This window comes from Puma concolor, chromosome A1, assembly GCF_028749965.1.
Source record: "Puma concolor isolate L17-30 chromosome A1, mPumCon1.1.hap2, whole genome shotgun sequence".
NCBI lineage: Eukaryota > Metazoa > Chordata > Mammalia > Carnivora > Felidae > Puma > Puma concolor.
This window is the reverse complement of record NC_141667.1, coordinates 45,301,192-45,322,573: the sequence shown is the minus strand read 5'-3', so window position 1 is coordinate 45,322,573 and position 21,382 is coordinate 45,301,192. Positions and strand designations below refer to the sequence as shown.

Here is a 21,382-nt window from a genome sequence, read left to right as displayed (position 1 = left end):
CTGCTAATTTACTCATTTTGCTGATGGGATAATTGAGACTCACAGAGGTTAAAGAAGTTCCTTATGGTCACACAGCTACTAAGAGGAATGCCTAGGATTTGAACCCCAAGCCTACACTAGAGTCTATGCCTTTATCACTTCTATATCATCTCCCTGCATCAAGCCTGTTATCGCATCCCTTATTAGACATCATTCTGTTTGATTAAATCTACCTTTCACAACAGAGATATGTCTTTGAATCTTTAATTTGTTTTCCTGTATAGTGTGTATCTTCCCCAGCCTAGAGTTCACATCTGCTACTGGTCATCCTTATAATTTTTAATTTTTTTGAAATATTTGTTTATTATATTATTGAGAAAGAGAGACAGAGACAGAGCTTGAGTGTGGGAGGGGCAGAGAAAGAGGGAGACACAGAATCTGAAGCAGGTTCCAGGCTCTGAGCTGTCAGCACAGAGCCCAATGCAGGGCTCAAACTCACAAACCGGGAGATCATGACCTGAGCCAAAGTCAGCCGCTCAACCGACTGAGCCACCCACACGCCCCTGTTCACCCTTATAATTTTAATGACCCTGCACCTCAATGAGATACTGCATCCCAATACTTAAACTCTATCAGAAATATATATTAAAGTTTCTTAATGGTGATCTTAACGACAAAGCTCATCATGAACGAGAGGGCTCAAGTTCTGGCTCTGTCATGACTTGCTATCTAAGTCACTGTTAAGGCTGTTCCACAAATTTTCCCGGTTCTCCATCTTCTGTGCACATGGTAGGAGAGCACTTCCTGCCCCTATTGTGTTTGAGTGGATGCACATGATTAGTCTTGGCCAAAGAGCTGTGAGCTATGAGCAAAGGTGGCATGTATTACTTACTTCTGGACTAGAGCTTATGATTACCTGAGACCTTCCAGAGCTCATTTTCTATTGCAATGATCAGCAAAGTCCCAGATAGTGATCATCCCATCAGCCTGGGTCCCAGAGTGAGTACAGCATGGGACAGGCCCTCCTAGGGACCAATGACGAATTTGTAGTGAGAAAAAAATTGTTGCTGTTTTAAACCACTGAGATATCATTCCTTACAGCAGCATAAACTGCCCCATCGTGACCAACATATTATTCTTGGACAAGCCACTTGACCTCTTTCGTCTCAGTTTTATCATTCAACTTAACAAATAAAAGGGAAAAAATAATTAACATTTGGTGAGCATCTCTTAAGGATAAGATGCTTTAAGATAAGTACTCTCATTTAATCTTCTCAACAAACACATAAGGTACCATCCGTTGCAAAAATATTTCTGAATTCAGATATCTCTCAAATCTACTGCTGCCATAGTAAACCCAGCCATTACTATTTCTTACTTAGAATAGTGCACCAGCCTCCTGCCTACATCCTATTAATACTTCACCCTTCTTAATTCTCCTGCTCAAAACTTTCCAAAGATTTCTCTCTGCAGTCTGAATCAGACCCAAACGCTATATCAAATCCTGGAAAAATTTACATGATCTGGTCCCCACCAGACACTTCAAGCTAATCACTCATACTCTCCTGTCCACTCATTAAGTCCCACCTGCATTTGTCTTCTTGATGTTTCTGAAACACATCAAGCTCATTATTGCCTCAGGACTTTTGCACTTGCTATTACTTTTGCTGGGAATGCACTTCCCTTTGCTCTTCAAAAAATTTTTTTAATGTTTATTTATTTTTAGAGAGACAGAATGCGAGTGGGTTAGGGACAGAGAGAGAGAGGGAGACACAGAATCCAAAGCAGGCTCCAGGCTCTGAGCTGTCAGCACAGAGCCCGACATGGGGCTCAAACTCACCAGCTGTGAGATCATGACCTGAGCTGAAGCCGGACGCTCAACCGACTGAGCCAACCAGGCGCATCACCCTTTGCTCTTTTATGACTGACTTCTCATCATTCAGACCTCAGCCCAAATGACATTTCCTGATGTAATTTTTCTTTGACCATCCTTAATAAAAGAACACCCCCAGCCTTATGTGTGTATGGTCCTATATCCTTCTTTCCCTCACAACACAAGTTATTATCTGAAATTGTATTATTATTTGTTTGCTTGAATATTTTCAGAATTCCCTACGGTAAGAAAAGCTCCACATGACAAAGATCTTTGTTTTGCTTGTCTGCTGATGTTTCCACAGAGCCTAGAACATTGCCTGGTAACACAGTGAACCCTCAAGAAGTATTGGTTGAATAAGATAGAGTGAATAAATCTTCAATTTACAGATAAGGAAATGAGGCTGGGAGAGTCTGAGCAACAGTCCCAATGCCTTTACATGATTTCTACGGGTGTGCCTGATTTTAAACCCCACTGCCTTTTAGTACAGCAAGCCACTGCCAATAGAGACCGAGGTGAGAGACAGCCGGCAGGGCTAGATGTCGCACAAGGGTTTTTCCAGGCTTTGGATTCTATTGTGGATGCAAACAAACCAGAAAGGCACATTGATCATGCTTTCCCCAGAGAGCCCTGGATTTCCAACGGAACAAGATAACTTGAGAAATCTATTGATCTCCCATTTTTGTCACGCTGTGCAGGTGACAAGGATCAATGGAAATTGGTACTCTCCTATCCATGACCCTGCAACTTTATTTTGTATTTCCATCCAGACGCCCACAGCTCTGCAAAACGCACGCTCAAAGTACCCACGGCTTATTTAGGTGAGAGTATCACCCTCTGTGTTAGCTGTTTTCCCAGCTCCTTCCAATCCAGAGAAACGTCTCCCGCTCCTCTCCAGCTCCTGCTTCAAAGCCAGCCCTCCAACCCAGGGGTCCTCTGGCTGAGCGTGTGACACACACTCATTGGCCCACAGCCCGTGCAGGGGCGGGGCCTCTATCTCTTCCAAAGGGATCCGGGTCTGAGCAGCCCAGCCTTTCTGAAGTACTCACGCTTCCCCAGCCTCTTTCCCGCCCCCCCTGAGTCTGTGCTTTCCTGCCTGCTTTCTCTTTCTTTTCTGGCTCAGCCTGGGACAGAAGCCTCTATCAGAGGAGGCTCAGGTCTTGCAGTTTAAAACCAGTAATGGAAAAACACAAGAACGTTTCCTGGATCCACCAGCAGGAACTGGCAGATCCATCCCAGAAATACCTGAACAGCACCGAGGACTACCTGGCCTTCCTCTACGGGCCTCCACGCAGCCACTTCTTCTTCCCAGTGACTGCAGTGTACTCGCTGATTTTCGTCGCGGGAGTCGTCGGCAATTTCCTGGTGTGCCTGGTGATTCTTCGGCACCAGGCTATGAAGACGCCCACCAACTACTACCTGTTCAGCTTGGCCGTCTCCGACCTCCTGGTCCTGCTCCTTGGGATGCCCCTGGAAGTCTACGAGATGTGGCGCAACTACCCCTTCCTGTTTGGGCTGGTGGGTTGCTACTTCAAGACGGCCCTCTTTGAGACGGTGTGCTTTGCCTCCGTCCTCAGCGTCACCACGGTCAGCGTGGAACGCTACGTGGCCGTCCTCTACCCGTTCCGGGCCAAACTGAGGAGCACCCGGCGGCGGGCTCTCAGGATCCTTGGCCTCGTCTGGGGCTTCTCTGCCCTCTCCTCTCTGCCCAACACCAGCGTTCACGGCATCAAGCTGCACTACTTCCCCAATGGGTCCTTGGTCCCGGGCTCCGCCACCTGTGCGGTCATCAAGCCCATATGGATCTACAATTTCGTCATCCAGGTTACCTCTTTCCTCTTCTACATCCTCCCCATGACTGTCATCAGTGTCCTCTACTACCTCATGGGGCTCAAAGTGAGTATCCGAGCTCGCTGGCTTAGGGTGGTATCTCTTCTCTCATTGACTCAAAGTTCAGAGAAAAGAACTTAGACTTGGAGAAGTCCAGAATTGGAAGGAAGCAGAGAGGAAAACAGAATGAGCTCAGAGGGCAAACGGAAGTTAAAGGACCGGCCCCAAATCAGGCAAATACTAACCACAACTATAAACCATTTCCTTCAACTCATCTACCATTATTCTTCCCTCTATGCCTGTGGCTTTCAAATCTAGGAGTTCCTAGAAATTTTACTATGGGTATCAAAGTGCAGGCCCTTCCCCCTGGGAAATCCTGATTCAGTAGGCCTGAGGGGGAGCCTCATTTTAAACAGCACAAAGTGGCTACCACAGGAGAAACTGCTCCACATCCTGTTGTCTCCTGTCCCCATCTACCGCCTGCACTGAAATTTTCCTCTGTACCAATTTGGTCTGTGTATAACATAAACTATCTCTATCTTCTACTCCAGGACAGATATATAGTTTTAAAGTGAGACTGTTCCTTATGGTTGCTTTGACCCTTTGGTTGAAATATCAGGTTAAAATGCAATATATATATATATATATATATATATATATATATATATATATATATACATGTATATATATGGCTTGAGTGGGACCAACTTGGATTTCTCTTGATCAGATGGAAACTGAGGGACAAAGAAGTGAACAGAGCACATAAGATAGAGTAGAAGAAAGTGGGGATAAGTGATAGCCAGAATTAATAAAACACTATCACTTTGTTTCCAACATATCTTATAATTAGAGAAGGTTCCTTTCCTATACTCATGGTGATATGATACTCATGAGTTGGGTTTTTTTTTTTTTTTTCTAATCTAAATTAGCTGAGAGAAACTACTTTTGGTGAGGGTAGTAGTGAGTCTATAAAATTCCTCTCCTGGTACATTCTGCATCCAAATTCATAGAGATGAAATCTAACTGTGACGGTTTTATGCCCATTTAAGGAGGCAGCTTGTGTTTTGTAAACAGTCTTAGGACTACTTAGATTCCCAGATCTGAAGCTCACATAAAATATGCTTTTAGCCAAGCCACACAACTCTCTCCTGGAGTTAGTTTTCACATTTATAAAATGAAAAGGTCACATTAGATCATATCTAAGGCTCCCAATAGCTCTGGCAGTCTGTAATAACCTAAAAAAAAAAAAAAAAATGAGAAAGAAAAATCCATGAGCAGGAACAACGAGAATTAATAATGAAGGGAAAACAAAGCAAACATCACATTCACATCATATGTTTCAAGATGACTCTGCCACCATGTATTCTGTGACAGTCAAGGTACTCCCATCTCAGTGCATCTTTGAGAAAGGTGAATATCAGAAATGACTGCCCCACAAGTGGTCCTTTTAAATACATGCTGTGCCTAAGATGAGTGGCAGAATCCAACTAAGAACAAATTCTAAGTACCACAGATGTCCAGACACAGGAGTAAATTTAATCAGGCAGGGAGTTTTGTCATTCTCCTCTTAGAGGGATGGCTCCTCTATTCCCAGAGATACATGTCACCCCAGACTAGCTTTAGAATGTGTGTGTATCACTGGGGGAATGTGTGTGTATCACTGGGGGAAAAGGATTTCTGTATCATTCCACATATCATGAGCCCTGTGAGAAATCTCTACCCCAAATTTATCAATACCATCTCATCCAACACCAATCATTTATCTTGGGTTAATTTGGGAGAAGTATTTAACTTTGAGTAGGAAACACATATCCCTCACCCCAACCAATTACTTTGTGTTTCATTTTGTTTTGCTGTAATGAACTTAAGGCTACCTTGTATCAGGAGCTAAGTGACAGTTCAGATGACAGCTTAGAAACTATCTAGTTTGCTTTGTGTGTATAGTGAAACTTCGACCATTCCTATTCTCAGGAAGGATGAGCTGTTACCCAGAGGACACCAGGGAAAAACTCTCGACTTAGAATATCACTTCTAGAGGAATTAAAGATCTGTAGACGGAGTTAGGAGAAATAGGCCCTAGACTATGGCGTTCGGGGCCTTTGCACAGGCTGTACCCTTTGCTGCATCATTGCCCAAAATGTTGCTACTGTTGACAATCACAATCCCTTTTGCTTTGTTAATTCTAACTCATATTTTAAATCCTACTTCACCCACACTCCCTCAGGAAAACTCTCCCTGACTCTAGCTGCACCTGGTCCCTGTGTACGTGGTCATGGTTCCTGGTGATTTCCCTTTGGTGGAATCCCAGGACCAAGGAAGAAAGAGGGGAGCCAATGATGCTGCTGCATCATTCCAGGATACAAGTACCCACTGAGCTGCTCTCCAAGGCTCAAACCTGTTAGAGATGGAAAGTAGACAACCCCAAGGCAAGTTTCTTCCCATCTGGGAGGGAAGCTCTTTTGGGTCTCTCACCTGGTACTTATACTCCTGCGGGCAACATTAACACTTGAATTGAAGAGGATATATTATGAATTGTAGCAGAATCCAGCCATGCCAAACAGAGTTGCACTATTTTTTTTTTTTTAATAAACAGATCTTGTTCAGATTGTGGAAATATTTACACAAAAGCTAGGAGGGGCGCCTGGGTGGCGCAGTCGGTTAAGCATCCGACTTCAGCCAGGTCACGATCTCGCGGTCCGTGGGTTTGAGCCCCGCGTCAGGCTCTGGGCTGATGGCTCAGAGCCTGGAGCCTGTTTCCGATTCTGTGTCTCCCTCTCTCTCTGCCCCTCCCCCGTTCATTCTCTGTCTCTCTCTGTCCCAAAAATAAATAAACGTTGAAAAAAAAAATTTAAAGAAAAAAAAAAAAGCTAGGAGTATCTCTTGGTATTCTGGAGCTTAGTCTCCACAAACTATATAAATGTGGTGGAATTTATATATATATATATAATATATATATAATTATATATATTATTATATATTATATATAATATATTTATATATTATATATACATATATTTATACATATATATAAATATATATTATTATTATATATATATAAATGTGGTGGATCAACCTGAATCCCCCACATGGCCCTCCCCTTCACCTTTTATCTCACACAGCTAAAGTGAGTGGAGAGGAAGGCCTCTGAACTTCCTGTAGAGTAACCACAATTATTCACTCCTCTTTTTGTATCTTGACTTTTAGAAGTGCAGGGGTGGGGAGAATACTTAAGGGGTGAATAGCTACTTTGCTAAACATCTGAAGGGAAATAAAATAATTCAAACATAAAGCAGTAGTTAATATTAGCCAAATTGTGTGCATTCTATTCTACTATACCGCCTCCTTCAAATTCCACTGAAACAATGTATAAGATGCATAAATATTCAGTTTTCACTCTTCCCCCTAGTTGGTTAGTTGTATCACTAAAACCTATGAGAGCTGAAAAGTAAGAAATTATTAATATAATTTTCTTTTCGTTGCAAACTACACTGTACAGGAAGCCTGTTCATAAAAGAACTGTATGAACTGTTTGCTTTATGTTTGATTTAAGGAAACTATTACTTTAAGTAGAGAAATTACCAATGAGAACTTTTAAACCCACCCAAAGAAGGGACTAATAGATCTCAATAGTTGTTGTTTGTTCTTAATTTTGGACTGAAATCAAATTATGGAATGACTCTCTTGTAATAATGACAAAATTTAAAAAATGGTATGGGGGGTGCCTGGGTGACTCAGTCGGTTAGACATCCGACTCTTGCTTTTGGTTCAGGTCATGATCTCATGGTTCGTGGGTTCAAGCCCCACATCAGGCTCCGTGCTGACAGTGCAGAGCCTACTTGGGACTCTATCTCTCTCCCTCTCTCTCTGCCCCTCCCCTGCCCTTGAGCTCTCACTCTTTCTCTCAAAAATAAATAAACTTTAAAAATAAGATTAAAATACTAGGAAATAATTAGAACCTTTAGCAGATTTAAGTGATGAGTTAGTAAGATGTGCAGTTTGATTTATTGCTCTTAAACAATAAGGTTTTTGTCTCAGTGCATCTGTTTGCTTCTTTGTCTCAACACAAGTACTGCTTGTGGGTGACAGTTACCATGAGAGGGAGAATTTCTGGAAGGGACTCAGTAATCCACATGAGTGACCCCACAGATATGAATAAATAACCCTGTTTCACCAAAATTCAGTTTTTATTATGTCTTTTGAGTAAACTGAGGACAATAACCAGAATGACAATATATACTTATTGAATAGCATGTGCCAGGAACTGAGATGAGCACTACACCTGCATTATTTTGTTTTACTATTACATTAATAACATTATTGTCAGTTTCCTCCTGTCCATTCCTAATAACTGCATAATATTTTTCTTTCTTATTTCCAAGTTCTAGATGACCTTGGAAGGGTTAAATCTCACAGACTCCTTAGTCCCTTACTTTGTAAAGACATGGGTGTACGTAGAGAGCACCAGTATATTCAGAGACAGATTGGTCAGGTTTTTTAATTATCCAAGTGATGCTTCAGGGCTGGTGTGGTCCTGAGAGCTACCTGACTTCTAGGAGCTAACATGTTTGTCAGAGAGACAGGATACTCCTTTGTATAACTCTGTAGGCAACTTTTAATGGCCCTCTCTTCCAAGTCTTATTTAATTTAAAATTATTTTTTAATGTGTATTTATTTTTTGAGAGAGAGAGAGAGCGCGCAAGTGGGGCAGGGGCAGAGAGAGGGAGACATAGAATCCAAAGCAGGCTCCAGGCTCTTAGCTATCATCACAGAGTGCAATTCAGGGCTTGAACTCACAGATGGCAAGATCATGACCTGAGCCAAAGTCGGACGCTTAACTGACTGAGCCACCCCGCTGCCCCCAACTCTTAGTTAATTTTAAATACCTTCTCTAAAGCGTTCTATAAAAATGCCATCCAGCTCAGGAAGGTCACTGATTCTAAGAGCAGTCTGTTCTACTGTTGCACATATCCACCCCAAACTCTTTTTTATCTTGAACTGGAATACATTTTCTTATAATTCAACAATCTGATCCTAATCTACCCAAGACTATATAGAATAAGTTGAATGTTCCTTCCACCTGATGGCCCTGATAAGTGTATCAGAACTTTCTACGTTGCTAATGAGGGAACCCCAACTCAATCTGGCAAAATATGAAGGGCAGTATAGACCTGAAAAATCAAGAGGTGGAGCTGGCTTTTGATGAAGCTTAATTCTGTAAAACACACAATATTCTCAAAGACCTAGCTTTATTTCTATTTCTTTGCTCTTCTTTCCATAAGGTTGATTTCAACCTCAAAATACACACAACAGGTCATTCGTGGCTCCCAGCACTTTCCTTGTGGTGGAAAAAAAAAAAAAAAATAGCTGTTGTATTCCAGAATTCCATGCAGAGAACAAGAAGGGGTCCCAATAAGAGAGAAATAAAGCTTCAATTCCTAGAAGTACAAGCAAGAATCTGAAACCCCATTGATTCCAATCATCTAATCACTGTGACTGATGGAAAGGAGCTAAATTATTTAGGGTCTGAACCTGGAGCTGGAGATGGGATCATTGCCATCCAAATTAATGAATGCCTAGGAATGGAGAAAGCGTTAATTTCCTAAAGGAAAATCATGGTACCATTGGTAGGAAAAGAAGAGAATAAGTGCTAGAGAGTCAAGCACAAACACATACTGTACTATCTTGTAGATACTTGATAGTAGTTTGTCATGAGTCCTTAAAGCTTTCTTTATGGTTTCTTTATAGTTGTATAACCCCACCAACTAAAAATATGTAAGTTGAAAAGAAGAAAATTCCACAACTAGGTAAACGATGCAGATCTTCAGTGCTAAGGGAGTTGAGAGGAAGGAGAGGATAATGGGCTGCAGGGCCACCAGAGTCTTGTAGAAGTAGATGGGACTTGAACAGTGTGGGAAAAATTGCATGTACAGTGGTGTTAATATTTGACATTTTTAGAGACTTCAAGGATCACCACCTCTTGCAACAGGATGAGTATATTCCACATCTAAATTCAGAAACATGTGCAGTCTTATCAGTAACATTATTAACATAGAATTTCCCAGATTGCACTTCTTAAGATATAGTAAGTATTCCACTGAAAAGGGTTGGGTGGGGGGAAATTGTTTAGTCAAAGAAGCACTATCACCTTTGAGGTTGGGGTTGGAGATGTGGGGTGTGGAAGGTGGGGATGAGGGAAGGGTGATACATGAACCCCCAGGAAAATGTTCATAATGTCCATCAGCACCTTAAAGACACTGAGAAGACTCATAATAAAGACTATAAAATTTATGAAGCAGAAACAATATCTGTTTTTGTTTTCTACTGCCTACCTACCCTATAGCAGAGGGATTCCATTCTAAAAGATATCTGATTATTATTGAATGAATGAATGAATGAATGAATTGCCTACCTAACTTTTTTTTACTTTAGAATTTCACATTTTTTATAGAATACACGTTAACATACTATATAACCAGGGTTCTACAGAATAGCGTATGATAAATTGTTGCATTGCAACGTGGCCACAACCCTCGATCCTGTTGATTTAGATGACTTGGATCGAACTCCACCTCCAACTTATTGTTAAACATTTGACAAATTCTTACATTTCTTTGTGTCCCAGTTTTTTGTCTGCAAAATGAGTGTTAGAGCTACATTTCTCAGATCTTAACAGGAGGAAAAAAATGTTTACCTCCCTTAGCAACTTTTCCACTTCCCTTGCAGCTAAAGAAGGACCAACTGCTTGGGGCAGATGAAATGACTGCAAATATTCAAAGACCTGCCAGAAAATCAGTCACCAAGATGCTATGTGAGTCCTTCATTTTGTTTGGGGTTTGTTTGTTTGTGAAAGCAAAGGAGTTGCATTTGGTACTGAGAAAGCGTTGCTGGGGTCAGAATCAAAATTCTGAAACAAGATGTTGAGGTCTGGTCTTCCTTGGTTTTCTCAGCCTCCTAGGACCTTTCTGTTTTGTTTCTATTTCACTTTTTAACCCTCAAACAATGCCCTGAGTTGTGTCATTGTAATACTCTCTGAGGTATTTGGCAAATCTCACTCTCTGAGATTTTGAGCATTTCTTTTCCTCTCTAAACTGAGCAGGTTATTTTTAACCTATTTTGTGTTATGAGTTGCTTTTTTAATTTTTTTAAATACAATGAAAGCTGTGAACTCTCCCCTCAGAAAATGTACAAATACACATACACAAACATTGTATAATCCTTTTCAGGGGATCACGAACCTGTTGACACCCATCCTTGGACTCCCTAGGATCTTTTAATTCCAGATTAAGAACATGTGGCCAAGAGTAACTGTAAACAGTCATACCACCTATAACATCATATGATTTTATATAAAACAATACACTCTTTTGTATAGATAAGGTGTTTTTAAAAATCCGGGCACTGCTCTACACTCTCCCAAAAGAGTGCTATAAAAATATGTGGTCCTGGGGTGCCTGGGTGGCTCAGTTCAGTCAGTTAAGCATTGACTATTGGTTTCTGCTCAGGTCATGATCTCAGGGTTCGTGAGATCTGTCTTTGGGCTCAGGCTCTGTACTGACGGCTGGAACCTGCTTGGGATTATCTGTCTCCCTTATTCTCTGCCCCTCCCGCACTCTCAAAAATAAGTAAATATTAAGATATATATATAGTCCTGCACTAGTGTATGAGAAATATTGATGAGAAAGGAGGAAAGGAGATTTATAATAAACTTCCCAAGACAAAACCAAAGATTTGAAAGAAACATATCCTTCAGGCTAATAGGTATATAAAACACTTACTCTAACTATGTGGTGTTTATGAGCAAAAATCCTGTGAAGTCACTAAAGCCTGTCTTTTCAATTCTAGTAGTCATCATCTTAGAAATCGCTTAGCCCCTGTTGGCACCTGACTTTCCCTATTAAGAAATCTCATGTCTTTATAATCTCTCTCTCCCCTTCCTCCTTGATCATAATCTGCTCTCGCAAAAAGATTTGAAGTGTATGCACATTAAAGTCACTGTGATAAAATATACAGTAAAGTATTTGCCTTTGGGGTTGGAGTGTTCCATGTTAACAGTAATTAAATTTTTAACTAAAGGGATTTGTAGGCAGTAGTGAGCAGATTAGGGACTTTTTCTGGTAGAAGGGCGGTGGGGGGGGGGGGTTGTAAACTCAAAAGAAACATTCAGATATTCTTGAAACTACACCACACAGGCATACCACACCGTTTACCATGGAAACTTCAAATGCACTCACAAATTCAGAGAATTGTAAAATGATCATCCATGTACCCATCACCCAGCTTTAAATATTACCAACTCACAACTAATCTTGTTTCATCTATATTCCTATCTCCCCGCTAGTCCCTACAAGACTTTCCTGAGGGAAATCTCAAGCATCATGTCTTGGGAAATAAAAGTATTTTACAACTTCAGAAGAGAAAACAAAAAAACATACATATTTATATTGGTGAAGATTAAATGCCCCAAAGAGAAAATATGGTAGCACTAATCTCTGTCTTAGGAGCTGAAAATTAAAAAAACAAAAACAAAAACAAAAAAAACCCTGGGCAATAGTGTATTTCTGTGAATCTGTAATTTTATAAAAACAAAAAGTAAAAACAAAAAAAAATTGTGAGGCAATCTGTACCATAGAAAAGTTATAATAGACACATCTCCACCTCAATCAAAAGATGCTTGTAAAGCAATATAACGCTCATGATTTTTCTTTCTTTATGTCCCTCCCACCCCTTACAGAATGACTGAATTTGCATAAGTTTCTAATTATTTCTAGAGTAAAAAGATACATTCATACAACATTTATACTATATACTCTATCAATAGTTTGTTATTAATCTAGGACTTAAAAGAACACCAATTGCTTGAACCCAATCATTTTATTCATATAACCCATTTATGTGGTACCAGCAACCTTCTTGCAACATATTTTCCACAATAGAATGTTTTCAGCTTTGAACAAAGTCAGTACTATTTTAAGCGTTCTAAAGTAAACTCATATTGTACAAGAAATCTTATACAATCATATGGAAACTGACCCTAAATCCTATACAATTCACTCTCATGTGTAAATGTTCTATGTAGAGGTTCTTTAGGATCTAGATGATTAAATGATTAAATGATTAAATGATTAAAAAGATGGTGGAGGGGAAATGCTAGAAGGAATGGCTGGATTCAGAGTGGGCATTATATACCTATCCTTGCCTTGACTGTCCTTTGCTCTTTCATTCATCATCCTTTTCCAGTTGTCTTGGTCTTAGTGTTTGCTGTCTGTTGGGCCCCATTCCACATTGATCGGCTCTTCTTCAGCTTTGTGGAGGAGTGGACTGAATCCCTGGCTGCTGTGTTCAATCTCATCCATGTGGTGTCAGGTAAAATTTTGGCTGGTTTGGTTATATCACAAGTATCTACTTTTTAATCTCACTTAGGTTCTATTTATATATACTAATCATTATGCGGACCCCACCATACAATAAAGAACACATTTGATTTTTTATTCATGTATTGATTAGGCATGTTACTTATCCAAAAGAAATATACCAAATCACTATTGTAGAGCCTACTTTATTGAAGACCTCAACTCTAAGCCTGGTGATTACAGCAGGAAAATGGTCTAAGAAGTGATTCCTTTGTTTTGCATCCAAAGCCCACATAACTGAATTAGTTTTTATTAAATATCGATGTCCCTAAAATCTCATATTGTCTTCAGCAAGTATTAAATCCTCATGAAAACTGACCAAAGGGCATTCGTGAGGCATCAGGATCTGTTTTTAGGCTACTTTAATGTTGCTTGTTAAGGATACCATGGAATAGGGTGGAAATAGCAATGGAAAGATCATTAAGTCAGAGGACCTGGATTTGCACCTCGTTTCCATTATTAATATCCTGTGTGATCTGAAGAATGTGGATTCCTTCATGCCATAGTTTCCTCAACTGGAAAATGGCAATAATGCCTGCCCTATACAAACCATGGGCTGTTGGTAAGAAGTAAATGAAATAATAGCTATTAAAGAGCCTTTAAGAGCTTTTTAAGCTGCACAATGCTATATATCTTTCTATAGTCATCACAAAAGCTTAGTAAGTAGATATTATCATCACCTTTTACAGCTGAAAGAACAGTTCCACAAGAAAGAAATGACTTGCCCAAAGTCACTTGGTTGGCAAATAGTAAAAACAGTGTTCCAGCCCAAGTTGTCCAACTTCAAGTTCAAGATTCTTTCTCCCAAAATGGAGCAGAGAATGGTCACCTGTATCCCTCTTTCTCAGCAAAGGTGACTGTTAGACTTACGTGCAGACCACATTGTTCCTCTACCTTGGCTAGTCACTGGCTGCTTCTATGGGCACATTAGATCATCAAAGACCTCACCAGAAAAAAACAGATAAAAGCAACTTGTGCACGTTAAGTTGCAGATGTGCATAAAGCAAAAACAACAGTGTTCCTAGGTATATTGAGTGCCATGTATGTTATCTATATTCAATCATCCTTTCTTTTGTACTCAGGAAGCCTTGTGTTATGGTTTATACCTTGACATGGGTATATTCCTCCATGTTAAATTAATTACTAATTCTGGGTGAAATCTCAAAAATATTTATAGCTCTTAGCTTATCTTTGTGGTTAAGCTGCGAAAAAAGAAAGTGATTAAATACATTGGAAAACACTACAAGATCGCATGAGACAACTAGTTGACTCTACATCTCCAGATGCATCAAGACAACCATTTTAAGATTTTCAAATTACAACATTTATATTAATATTTTCCAGTTAAAAATCATCTCTCTTCCCCCACATTGCCAACCAGATGAAGTCTAAACCTTCTAAATGCTACAAAAAAATGCCCCCAACTTGCCTTTTGATCCTCAAGTTATGTATTTCCATTCATAAATCATATACTTGTCAAACTGGTTAATTAGAGGGTTGTGCGTGTCTGCATTATTCCTGCACAATATAACCATTCCTGCCTCTGCACATTTAGCTTCTACCTGAAGTACTCTCTTATCTCTTCCCCAGTTATCTCCTGCCCACTTCAGGGTAGGCAACATTTAAGCACCCCATTAAATCCTTCATGACCATCATGGTCCTTGTGTTTATGCCATTATGCGAATTTCCATAGGATGACTGTCAGTCATATATATATGAGATATATATAGATAGATAGAGATAGAGATATAGATATAGATATAGATATATCTCATAGATATATCTCATATATATCTATATATCTATATATCTATATCTATCTACCTATCTATCTATCTATCTATATATATATATATATAAACAGATATAGTTTGGTAGAGTTCTTTTGTTTACTGTTGAAGTTAGGCATAGGTCTTGCCTCTATAATACTATTCCATGTCCTTGGAGACCAAAGTCTAAATCCACTGCCTACCAATGTGCCTCAAAGTTTCTGGCAGAGAATAAGGATTCAATCATATTTACTTATTGAATGAATTAACAGCCCATAGCAATATTCTCCTTCTATATTCCTCCCTGCCCAGTTCTGTGCATAGGGTGTATGGCACTCTGTGTGTCCTGAACTATATAAATGAGGACAACAACGAACATGTTAATGACAGTACCTATCACTTTTTTTACATTCTTAGCCATTCTCAATCCCTCTGTGGATAGCGTCTCAACTTTATCCTCACAGTAATTCAGGGAGGCGGGTTAGAGTGGTATTACTATTCCCATTTTACAGAGAAAAGAATAGAAGTACCACTTCCGTCTAAAGTCACAGAATGAGCAAGGCTAAGTAAGATCAGAAACAAAGTTCTCTGATTCTCAACCTTAGGCTCATCTTGGGTCTTGGGGAATAAAATAGACATAGAAATAAAAGAAACATGTGTGCCAAACAGGAAAGTGTCAGTGTGCAAGGCATTTGGTGGAGAAAAATAAATGTAAAAATACAATTAATAAAGTTAAAAGTAAGGTGGGAGGAGCCATCAAGGGAAAAGACTAGGTAGGAAAAGTGCATTGGGGAATATTTCTTTGAAGAGATAGCTAGCATTATAAGATATCTCAGCAGGGACTACGACTTAACTGATTTACCATTCCTCCATTACTTGCAGTTTCAAATTATAGATTTAAGCAAAGCTCCAATGAGATAAAAACATCTCTCTTTCCTCTGATACTTAAGCATCTCTCTCGTTAATGCTATCAGAGCATGTTCTTTAATTAAACAAGTGGGGATCAAAGGAATTTGCCAAGCATCTCAGAGAGATCCCATGCCGGCCTAAATTTTTCCAAGACTCTTTAATCTTTCTGTGTTTGATTCCTAAACACACAGGTGGTAGATCTGTTCAGAACATTTTGTATTCTCAATTAGAGTCTTGTATGTGTTATTACTTCCAAAAGAGGCAATCACAGGTATGCTAGGCCTTTGTTAAATAGCTATGCTTCATTCTACCATGCCTCTCACTCCTCAACATGTCTCTTTTTTAATCTCCTGTGTTCCAGGTGTCTTCTTCTACCTGAGCTCAGCCGTCAACCCCATTATTTATAACCTACTCTCGCGCCGCTTCCGGGCAGCATTCTGGAATGTGATCTCTCCCTGCAAACAGGGGCACTCTCAGCACCACCAACAGGGGCCACCTGCCCAGCGGAACATCTTCCTGACAGAATGCCACCTTGTGGAGCTGACTGAAGATGCAGGTCCCCAGTTCCCTTGTCAGTTAACCGTCAGCAGCTCGCACCCCCCTACAGCCCTCTGTAGTGGACAGGCACCATGAAAGGGACACTCAAAGAGTTGACATTCCTTTATGCCACCATACTACAGGAAGGGACACCCTGTAAAATTTATGCCTTCTTACATGATAGTAGGGAGGTAAAATGAGTCTTACAACTTATATACCCACTTCTAATTGTGTGTGTGTGTGTGTGTGTGTGTGTGTGTATTTAAACAAATTGCTACCAAATCTGTATCTAAAACCCAGAACCTTCTGAGTTTTAGCTTCCTTTCCACCATCCTAACTGCCTCATGCTCCTTGTGTTCATGGAAAGAAAAAAAAAATCATGACCAGTAAAGAATGACACCTATACTTTGAGTGATTTTCACTTTTGGAAACAGTTTGTCCTGAGTCATCCATACTCTGAGTCAGGCTCTAACTCTCACAACCAATGGCCCCTGTGAGATATAAAAGGAAGACATGTAGATGGTATGTTACTTTATATGACTCAAGGGAACCATACCAGTGTTCTTCCACAGCAAACTTTTCATCCTACTGCCTCATATTTGGCCTTTTTAATATGATACATTAGAATTTTGAAGCCTCTTACTTGAAGAATCCTCCTGATAATATGGGGATGCTCCTTAGAACTATTTATTCCCACTTTCCTAATCCGCACATCATTCTCAGTCATTCCTCACCAGGAATCAGATCAGATATAAGTTCTACTTAGAAAAGAATGGGAAGATGGAGAAGGCCATGGTGGAGGGTCAAAAGAGACATAAACTATACCAAACACAGGCTTAGTTGTTTTCATAGTTTTGTCTAGACATGGATTTCTGAAGTCTTACTCCATACATAGAGGTATGGTCTACTATCTAGGGGAAAAAAAAACAATCATATAGTAACTACTAGTCTCAATCCTATGACTTTCGCTGACTAAATCCTTCATTACTTATATAACACTCTTTGCACATATAAGAAAAATCAACTTTACAGACTCCTCTTCTATTATATAATCACATGTAATGTATATTCTATTCAAAATAGAATACTTGCTTTTCTTATGAAAATATGCCCTGGTTATTCTGGCTGCACATATTTGCTTATAAAATTCCCTCTTTGTCTCTAGTTTCCATCTGTTGCTGTCCTACCCATCCTTCAATGTCCATCTCAGTGTGTCACCTCCATAAAACCCTGCTTGATTTATTCAAATAGATGTGGTATCTGACTTGTCAATCTCTCTCTTAAGCTTTTTCCTCACTCTGCTTCGTATTTCAGGGATTTAGATCCTTGTTTTGTCAGAATGTAAATTTTTCAAAAGCATGAAGTATCTTGTGTTCATTTTTGCTGTTGCTGGGATCCTGGTAGTATATCTGTCACAATGGTAGAGGTTCAATAAATATGTGGTGAGTTAGTTGAACTCACATTCCAGTGTGCTGAGCCAAAGAACAGCTCCAGATGAAACCACATTAAGAGCCAAAGACTAAAATTCTGTTTCTGACCGGGATATCTTTCAGTTCACTGTTTAACCAGTTGTGATTGTAACAGCATGCCTTGCTGTGCCCACAGTACCAGAAGGTTCTTCCCAACCCCAGATTCTTACTCATGCTGAAACATACAAGTTCCAGCTTTTAGTCTCTGAATTTTCCCTAAATTGAATGAACCATCCTACTGACAAACCATCCTGTTATTGGTCTCTGACATCATTATTTCCTAACTGAACAATCATCTTCAAAGTGATTCAATATATATTTTTAAAAATCTCTTTGCTAATTAACAGCCAACTTTAATGAATCAGAATTCTCCAGTGATGGTTTATGTTGGTGAGCAGAATCCTTGGGTCATTTGGGGATTAAGTTGAAAAGACTCAGCAAAGCAAAACTCCAGAAATGGAAGAGAAATGAATTTCCTTCTCATCTTTTAGAGACCTTCTCAAATGAAGATCTAGTAAAGTCATCATCTTTAACATCAACTCCCAGTGACCAGGACTAAATATGCTGCTGGTGTAGGTAGATGGATAGAAAAAGAAACAACACTAAAATTGAAGCTAGTAATTTTGTTGCTTGATTACAGCTTTGATCTCTTTTTTGTTTTCAGGAGCAATAGGTTTAATTAAGCCTAGCATTAAATGGGGGGGGGGGTGGAGTGTTGAGATTTTGTTTATATACATATACATGCACACATGCATCCATATACATAAAGGAAATTTATATTTCAAAACAAAAATTCAAATGTCGCAAGTCTTAGAGTTAGCTCATATAATGGTTCACACACAGTTAGTAGAACAAAGGGAAAAACTAAAGCCAAATTGTTCAATGCTACTCAATAGTTGACTTCATCATCTCCTTGTGAATTCCTCGTGATCTCTGCATTTTGCAATAATGAAAGAGGCCACACAGCAAACATGATTAATAAAATGCTGGTAATTGTACTCTTTTGTAATTCAACAGTGACTTTTGAGCTCTCTAGTAATTCACAAACTTAGTGAACTAAAGCAATGACCTTCAGAACGTTGCTTGCCAAATTGTCTAGTCCATAAAGACCCATGAACAAGTGTCAGAAGTCCCAGAAGCCTCTGAAATTGTATTCATAATTCTTAGTGTGTACTTTTTTTTGTGAAGAAGGTTTATAGCTCTGGTTAGCTCCTCAAAGTAGTCTATGACTTAAATTGTTAGAATTAAGGCACCCTTAATGGCCTCACTTAGTGGATGAGTTATAGTTGAATGAAGGCATTACAGGAGAATTTAAAAGTATCACTATTCCAACATAAGAATCCAGTGTCTATAAGTATTAACTGTTCAGTGATGTACTGGCTGGTACTGGCTCAGACTGTCTTGCAAAAGTTTATTATTATATATTTAGGAATTTTGAGAACTTGGTATTATATGATTGGTAGCCAGAAATCAGCCACAGTGGGAATATTTACACCACAGACATTGGCAAACACTTTACATTGGAGCTATTTTCCCCCCAGAGAGCCATCTTATCAGCACATCACTAACCACTGATATGCTGGCAATCTGCCACCTTGCTGTATGACACATGGTTTGTTTATAGACTAGATGGCCAATAACAAACACCATTATAATTACAGACCATTTAAATTTGTGGTTAACTCACTGAAAAAAAAAAAAAAAAAAAGTCAATGAACCAGATTTTGACCCAGAGGTATGAGATAAAATAAGCTAAAGCATGCTAATTATGACATGAAAGCCTCATCAGCATTTTATAATTAACCCAGAATGGAAGAATTATCCTTGGATTTTGTCCATTAATATCAGTGCAGGAAATAGTAACAGTTCTACATGTTATCTTCCCTATACATCTGTTTTTAAATATCCCACAAGATTCATTGTAAAAAGATGCAGGATTCCACATTCTCTCTACTTGGCTGGAGATCTCATTTTTTGAATATGTAGAAGTATACTATACAAACATTGTAAGAAAGCTTGAGGTTGTATTAGCTTATGCAAGCCAAGCAAATCGAAACAATCTATCTCTTCCCTTTTTTTATCCCTTCTAAATCATTAAATTACAGTTGAACTCTACATTAGACATATGCATATGCTGTATTTTGGAAACATTTTCTACGTAATGTCAATGTTTGGGAGTTTTAACTAATCTATACATAGAAATTGTTGCATATACCTAAATGATGCTATTGCCAGTGAAATATACACAGGGTGAAAAATATATACTGTGCATTTAGTAGGCAGGATGGTTAGATTGAGCTGGCAAACAAAACACTATTTAAAAAGAAAAGTAATTCATTATTTTTAAAAACAAAAAAACATATGTTAAGAAGCCAACATTAACGCATAGGTAAGAATGATTTGTGACTACATAGATATTTTGAAAATAGGTCTTAACCAGCCTTTGGTAAGGATTATTTATTTAAATATTATACCAACAGAAGGAATATCTTGTTCTAATTCCATGCTTCCTTTTTTAAACGTTAAAAATTTTGATATTGATCCTAACTTTATTACCAATTCTTTAAGTAGAACTGTGAGTTTTAGAAACTGTTAGTTTTACTTCAATAACATTCATGTACACGATTATCTCATTAAGTTCCCACAGCTTCACTAAGAGGATGTTGTCATCTCACTGCTTACAGTTGACAAAATAAGACTTGTCCTCCCTTACACTTGGGAAAAGAGACAAGCAAGCACAAAGTCTGAGTGAGTCGCACAACAGTATTTATATCTTACTCATCTGTCTGCAGCCTAGCTGGGGTGACTCTACTCCACCCAAGCTGGGGCATTCACAAGGAACACAATGGCCACCCACTGCATGCGCTCCCCATGCTAAGCAAGTCACATGGCCAATCTCAGAGTTGGGGGGCCTGGAAGTATACTCCACTCACCATGAGACCACGGCCTGACCAAGGATGAGATGTATAATACCACCAGAAGTAGTGAAGTGTTGAGACTGAAGAATGCATCTAGCGAATGGTGCAGTGAGTTTGAACCCACAACTATCTGACTTCAAAGTCTGAGCTTCCCCCATTTTACTACATGGATTCTACATGGGACTCTAGTTCATTGCCATCACTAAAAAAGCCTTTCAGTTTAATGCCATCCCCAAATATTACCTCTTCACTTATTTCCCACTAAATCATTAACAAAGATTGGAGAGCAAACACAGCAGTCAAGAACATGGACCCTAGAGCCAGATGTCTGGGTTCAAATCCTGGCTTTAACATCATTAACTGTGTGACCTTGGACACGTTACCTAATCTCTCCATAGTTCAGTTTTGCCATCTATAAAATAGACATGCTGACAGTATCTATCTATATCACTGTGGTTACATGAAGATTAAATAAGTCAACATATGATTTGTAACATTCCAGGACAGTGCTGGACACCTAGGAAGTGCTATAAGTGTTTGTGAGAAAATGATCCATAGAAATGGAGGCATTTATTGCTTCATGAAGATATATTTTTTGATGCCATTTCACTTTGTTTACAATTTTTAGAGAATGTAACTCTCACTGGCAGCATTCAAATGTAAGATTTAAATGAGCTCTATATCAGGA

The 21,382-nt window shown here is 39.2% G+C and overlaps 1 protein-coding gene across 1 annotated transcript; it reads left to right on the top strand.

Moving 5' to 3' along the window:
- The first annotated feature begins 2,945 nt into the window (after nt 1-2,945).
- On the top strand, nt 2,946-17,670 carry NMUR2 (neuromedin U receptor 2). Its single transcript, XM_025924714.2, has 4 exons — nt 2,946-3,748; nt 10,406-10,490; nt 12,920-13,045; nt 16,132-17,670. The coding sequence occupies exons 1-4, from the start codon at nt 3,032-3,034 to the stop codon at nt 16,401-16,403; spliced, it is 1,200 nt and encodes a 399-aa protein (XP_025780499.1). The 5' UTR covers nt 2,946-3,031; the 3' UTR covers nt 16,404-17,670.
- Nucleotides 17,671-21,382: the final 3,712 nt, after the last annotated feature.

Coding starts and splice junctions, on each gene's coding strand:
- NMUR2 (XM_025924714.2), top strand. CDS start 3,032: ATGGAAAAACACAAGAACGTTTCCTGGATCCACCAGCAGGAACTGGCA. Junction 3,749..10,405: donor ACTACCTCATGGGGCTCAAA/GTGAGTATCCGA, acceptor CTTCCCTTGCAG/CTAAAGAAGGACCAACTGCT. Junction 13,046..16,131: donor TCTCATCCATGTGGTGTCAG/GTAAAATTTTGG, acceptor CCTGTGTTCCAG/GTGTCTTCTTCTACCTGAGC.